This window comes from Orycteropus afer, unplaced genomic scaffold, assembly GCF_000298275.1.
Source record: "Orycteropus afer afer isolate SDZICR_OR568_19922 unplaced genomic scaffold, OryAfe1.0 scaffold00162, whole genome shotgun sequence".
NCBI lineage: Eukaryota > Metazoa > Chordata > Mammalia > Tubulidentata > Orycteropodidae > Orycteropus > Orycteropus afer.
In genome coordinates, this window is record NW_006921749.1 from 312351 (window position 1) to 317367 (window position 5017).

At 39.4% G+C, this 5017-nt stretch overlaps 1 protein-coding gene across 1 annotated transcript in view; it reads right to left on the reverse strand.

Annotated features, from left to right (window-relative positions):
* ANXA5 (annexin A5) overlaps window positions 1–5017 on the reverse strand; it is an 80305-nt gene that overhangs the window by 24122 nt on the left and 51166 nt on the right. Inside the window, exons 5-7 of the mRNA XM_007946467.2 lie at window positions 900–912; window positions 675–754; window positions 197–253 (exon numbers count right to left, since the gene is read on the reverse strand). Of these exons, the coding sequence (XP_007944658.2) occupies window positions 197–253; window positions 675–754; window positions 900–912 (150 nt within the window). The remainder of the gene's footprint in view (window positions 1–196; window positions 254–674; window positions 755–899; window positions 913–5017) is intronic.

The following is a 5017-nucleotide window of genomic DNA, read 5'->3' on the forward strand; positions in this document are numbered from 1 at the left end:
GAAGGAAGATGGGGCAATCTACTTCTGTAGTGATACTGCCTCGGAAACCCAAGGAGGGGTCGCTATGAGTCAGGTCCGACTCGACGGCACATTACAACAACAACAACATTACAATATACATTCTGATTTTTCTTTACAATTGATTCTTTTCTCATTTATATGCCATAATAAAATGATCAAGTTAAGCCTCACCCACCTGAGCATCTTGCTCTACCTGAGCTTCATCAATTCTAGCATCAGGGTCTCGATTAGCCTGTAAGAGATTACATGTAACATTACTGAATTCTAGAATCATTTTGATTCCAAAGGAAAAATGGTTCCAGCTGATTTTTATGCATATAAAGGTTTTTCTCTTTGGAATAATATGCAATCTTTGTTTTTTCCAAGATACTAACAATCCTATAATATTTCACACTGTCACATAGCACTGTCCAAAACCATTCTAACCTGCTTGATTTTAAATTCTTTAGATATAAAAGTATAGAGCTACCCCAAAAATCTATATATTAGCTTTTAAGAGTTTAGTTCAGACATTCTGAACCAGCCAAAAACATCGCTGATTACAGTTAAGAAATATAAAGCACAGAAATTATTAAAAAATTCAGGATTCAGGCCAGTCCAGCTGCAGATGTTTTAACCAATCAATCAGACTATAAATAGTCCCCACCCAATACCTGAAGAAGAACCACCAACATCCTCTGGTAGTAGCCTGAAGTGTCCCCTACAACATCATCTTCCAGGCTCGAGCCATACTCTACAACAGAATAAATTCATACTTATATATATCTTCTTTCAAGCAGAAAATGATACACATAATCAAATGAAAGAAACATTGTATCTGATGAACATGAATTTTCTGTACTTCATCTCTGAGCACTTTAAGGACTAAAGGCAAATACTGTAAGTGGGCAACTGGATGAAAATGAATTAAAGTCTTAAAAGTACTACACATTCAAGCCTAGCCATTTAAAAAATGCTTTCAACCAATGTAGCTATTAATCTGTAGATGCATGATGGTACTGGAAAGCCTCTTAAATACAATCAATCATAATTTATAAACTCTGATTTTGCTTTCTTTCAAATGTTTTACATTAGTTTCCAAATTCTTCCATTCTCTAATGTTCCGAGTTTTCTTCCTGTGGTCATGGTCCTTCCTAGCCCTAAGAAGATATTTTTCTTCTTCAGCAATAGAGTTAACTCTGAGATACAGCAGTGATATTTCAAAGCATAGCCCCACCCCATCTCTTTTCCAGTTGTTTAACATAGAGCACCAGTACCAGTATTAACTGCCTTCAAGTAGACTGACTCATGGGGAGCCCATGTGTTTCAGAGTTGAATTGCCCTCCATAAGGTTCTCATGGCTCTGACCTTTCAGGAGCAGATCACCAGGCCTTTCTTCCAATGCACCTCTGTGTGGCTTCAAACCAACCAACCTTTTGGTTAGTAGCCCAATGCTTCACTGTCTGCATAACCCAAGGTGCAGTGCAGTGAATTGTTTAATATGGCCCTTCTAGCCATCGTCCTCCATTTTGTGATGTATTCTGAATCCTAATCTCTGTGCCTGTTTAGTGTGGGATGTATCTTGAGTCCTGCCTTGCTGGAGGATGTGACTCAAGTCACTACCCTTAGCTTCCTTGAGGGTATATATAGGAATGTTCTGGGAAAGCTTAATCTCTTGTTCAGGTTCTACATTTTGTTTGTCATCATTTCACCCTTGGACTTGAGAGAGCAGCCGTCACCTGACCTGCCAATTTGGGTTCATCAACCTCTGCAACCACATGAGTTGGGAGAATCTTCCAGACCTACCCATAGACCTGGGACTTGCCAGCCTGCCAGCCTCCCAGCCTCCACCATCATCATGTGAGCTGTTTCCTTGGGAGTTTGTGATTTCTGTGAGATGTTACAGTGAGCTATGGAACCCTAAGATGAGAGGGAGATTACTGAGGGAAGGAGGAGGAGTTGTTATCAGAGATGATGGAGTGGCATGGCAATTTGAAAAAGGTGGACATTTGGGATATCTTTAACCTCTGCCTCAGGGGACTGTCCTTATGCTGATCTTCCTAAAATAAATTATTCAAGTACAGGGACTTTTCTGTTCAGCATATATAGCCCACAGAAAAGGAGAAAACTGGAATCTACAAGACATAATGAGCCCTTTTCACTAATTTGCAAATAGCTGACATTAGATGAAAGGATGTATTACTCTAAGGCACTTAAATATTTAATCATTATTTGAAATCAGGCAATCTTTAAAAGCCTGAAATTTCTATTTTAAAAGGTCAAAGAGTTCAATGTTTATTTCAGTTACCCAAATATAAAACGCTGAATGACTATTTGATTCCTTTGTCTACTCCAACACCTATATATAATTAACCATCAATTCCTAACAAATTATTTCTCCTCTCTCTGATTTATCTTCCTCACACTTCTCACCACCCTAAATTGGGCCATAATTACTAAATGCCTAGCTTATATCCTCATACAAGCAGCTGCCTAATCAGTCTCTTAATTCAAATCTCCTTCTTCCCTCAATGGTTCCTTCAACATTTCATTGCCCATTTAGGAAACTGCAATGCCTTTGAATCAAGTTCAAATTCCCAATTCAGTCATGCAAAGCCATATGTAACCTAGTCTAACCTCACTTATTCAATTTCTACCCACAGAGGACATACACACACCTTCCACTGCAAGCAGGTTCTCTCTGTCCCTGGGTGGCACAAATGGCTAATCACTTTTCATAGATGAAAGGAGGCATTTTGGAGGAAAGGTCTGGTGGTCTACTTCTGAAAGGTCACCAGAGTAAAAACCTCGTGGAGCAATTCTACTCTCACATACAGGATTTCCATGAAGCAGAATCAACACTACATCAACTAACAACTGTCCCTTAATACACTCTCTTCATCCAGTCCCTCTAGGCCTTTGTAGATAAGGGGTACCTGGGACAAAAACACCCTCTCTGCCAACCCACTTATTCTTATTCTTGAAACCCTGCTCAGGGCCTGACTACACCATAAGGCCTCTACTAACATCCAAACCCACGATGACCTCTCTCATCTCTGAATGAGTGCTTTCATTGAACATTTTGGTTTTTGACTTTCGTTTGAATTTTACTGTCCTTTAACTACTGCAATTAAGTCACATCACCTCTAAACAGGCTGCAAATTCACAAAAAGGAGCTGCGCTATACACATCTTCTGTGTTTCTCATGACAGCCAGTACATAGCTATACAGTACATAACTAGTGTTCAATAACACTGCTGAGCAGGATGGTCCCTAACCAGTTATTATCCATTGGTGGCATGCTATTTGTCATCCAGCAGCACAAAGACTCACTCATCAATGCCCAACTCCCCAGAAAAAGATCTTTCCCTATTACATCAAATAAAGTTCAGAGATGATAATCTGCAGTTGACATACACATCTCACCTCTGTCTTAGTGCTTGCAGTCTATCTAGCTATAAAAGGAGAAGTAGGAAAAAGAGATCTAGCACTTCAGAAAGGTAATTATTTAGTTGTTATAAAATCCACACCATTCTGACTTAAAGGATTAGCAAAGTCTTTTTTAAGACTAACAAATTAATGCCAAAACAGACCCATTTCTCTATCTCAAGGCACTTGGCTCGGAGGTTTGTTGACTGAGCTGACAACCTGTATGGTATAGTCCTCTTCAGTGAGGAAGGGGAAATAGACTATTACAGGCAGGTTGACAAGAAAGGAAGAACTCTCTAACTTTATAATTTAATTTTCTTGATACCATGCACAGCCTGAAACATTTCCGACTGAAATAGACTCTTTGGGGATGTTTTGTTATTTGTTTTCACAAAAAAGCAAGGCATAACAAAAATGAAAATAAAAATGCAAAGTACTCAATTAGCTAAGAAGACATACATTTTTATCAGTTCTGATTTGGAAAATGGTATAGGTTTCTTTTCTCAGGTTCTCAAAAGGCCCACATGAAACTAAATATTTTCAAAAAAGAAGAAAAAGCTCTTACATCTTAAAGTTAATATAAAAGATAAACAATCTACATATCTACACTAACTGCAAATCCTATGCAAAGTAAATTTCACCTTCATAAATAGGTTCTTATAAACTACTAAACTAGCTACAAGTAAAAAAGTAATGTTCCTTATTGAAGGAGCTCTAGTGGTATAGTGGTTAAGGCATTTGGCTGCTAACCAAAAGGGTGGTGGTTCAAACCCATCAGTGCTCCATGGCAGGAAGATGAAGCAATCTACTTCCATAAAGATTTACAGCCTTGGTTGGGACCATAGTCGCAGAGGACATCAAGCTCAATTGGTATAACATACTACACAAAACATTATTCCACCTCCTACTTTGGCAAGTAGCGACCGGGATCTTAAAAGCTTGCAGGCAGCCATCTAGATGCAATGATGGGTCTCTCCTCATCCAGAGCAAAGAAGAATGAAGAAAACCAAAGATTTATAGAAACAATTAGTCCAAGCAAAAGGTACACCATGTGATCCACAGCCTACACAACTATGAGACCAGAAGAACTAGATGGTACCTAGCTACCACTGTCAACCACTTAGATGGGGATCAATGTAGGAAATCCTGGATAGAAAGGGAGAACAATGTAGAACAAAACTCAAAATCATTTGGGGGGAAAAAAGAAAGGGACCAGGTTTGCTGGTCTGATAGAGCCTGGTGGAACCATTGAGACTATGGCCCCTAGCTACCCTTCAGGTCTGGAATTGAACCCACACCTGTGGCTTCCAGCCAAACAAAAGACAGGCATATGAGGTGAACATTTACCTGAGGTAGATACACTCCTAGAGAGAAAAATCATGGGAGAAAGAAGGGCTGTTTATGCACAGGGAGACAGCTCAAGGGGCAGGAGTGCATGGAGTGAAGGATATAGGGAAGAGGTAACTATCGGAAGGAAGATGGAGGGGTGCCGTTGAATTGGGGTAAATTGTAGTCAATGTCATGAGACAAAGTGTGTGAACTGCTGTATGGAAAGTGAATTTGCTCTGTAAACTTTCAACCAAATCAT